The 712-nt window shown below is 38.1% G+C and overlaps 1 protein-coding gene across 1 annotated transcript; it reads left to right on the top strand.

Annotated features, from left to right (window-relative positions):
• Nucleotides 1-159: 159 nt before the first annotated feature.
• LOC109222144 lies at nucleotides 160-623 on the top strand (the record flags this gene model as incomplete). The annotated part of the gene is made up of 2 exons (XM_019386538.1): nucleotides 160-388; nucleotides 468-623. Coding segments are annotated over 2 exons (385 nt in total), but the record flags the coding sequence as incomplete, so codon positions are not given.
• Nucleotides 624-712: the final 89 nt, after the last annotated feature.

The following is a 712-nucleotide window of genomic DNA, read 5'->3' on the forward strand; positions in this document are numbered from 1 at the left end:
GTACAAGAATTCTTGAATCAGGGAAACTACAGAGAATGTCAGCAGTACTACTATTACTTTGGTGCCAAAAGTATCCAGTCCTTCCTATGTAAAGGAGTTTTGACCTATAGCATGTTGTACAACTATCTACAAACTCATTGCAAGAATTCTCACTTCAAGATTGAAAACAGTGGTGGACCTCATTGTTGGACATGCTCAATCAGCTTTCATAGAGGGAAGAAGTATACTGGACAATGTGATTATTGCTCATGAACTGGTTAAGGGATATAACAAAAAAGGAGTCTCCCCCAGGTGCATTATAAAAGTGGACATAAGGAAGGCCTATGACTCTGTTGAATGGCCTTTCTTAGAAATGGTTCTGCAGGAATATGGTTTCCCAAACAAGATGGTAAGGTGGATTATGGAGTGTGTCACCAATGTGAACTACTCAATTCTGATTGAAGACAATATAACATTTGATGATGCAGAATGCAGATGGCATGTTGATCCAACACAATGATGCACTAGTAGTATCTTTACTTGTACAAGATACTAATGTGAAACGAGTTTTGATTTATCTAGGTAGCTCTGTAAATATCATTCTTTTAAGAGTGGTAAACGGAATGCAAGGTGATAACAAATTGGTACCCAAAGCATGTACCTTATCTGGATTTCACAATTCAAGCGTTGTTACAAAAGGGGAGATAATGTTCACCGCATTCGTAGAAGGAGT

The sequence above is a fragment of the Nicotiana attenuata genome, unplaced genomic scaffold (genome assembly GCF_001879085.1).
Source record: "Nicotiana attenuata strain UT unplaced genomic scaffold, NIATTr2, whole genome shotgun sequence".
NCBI classification, from domain to species: Eukaryota; Viridiplantae; Streptophyta; class Magnoliopsida; order Solanales; family Solanaceae; genus Nicotiana; species Nicotiana attenuata.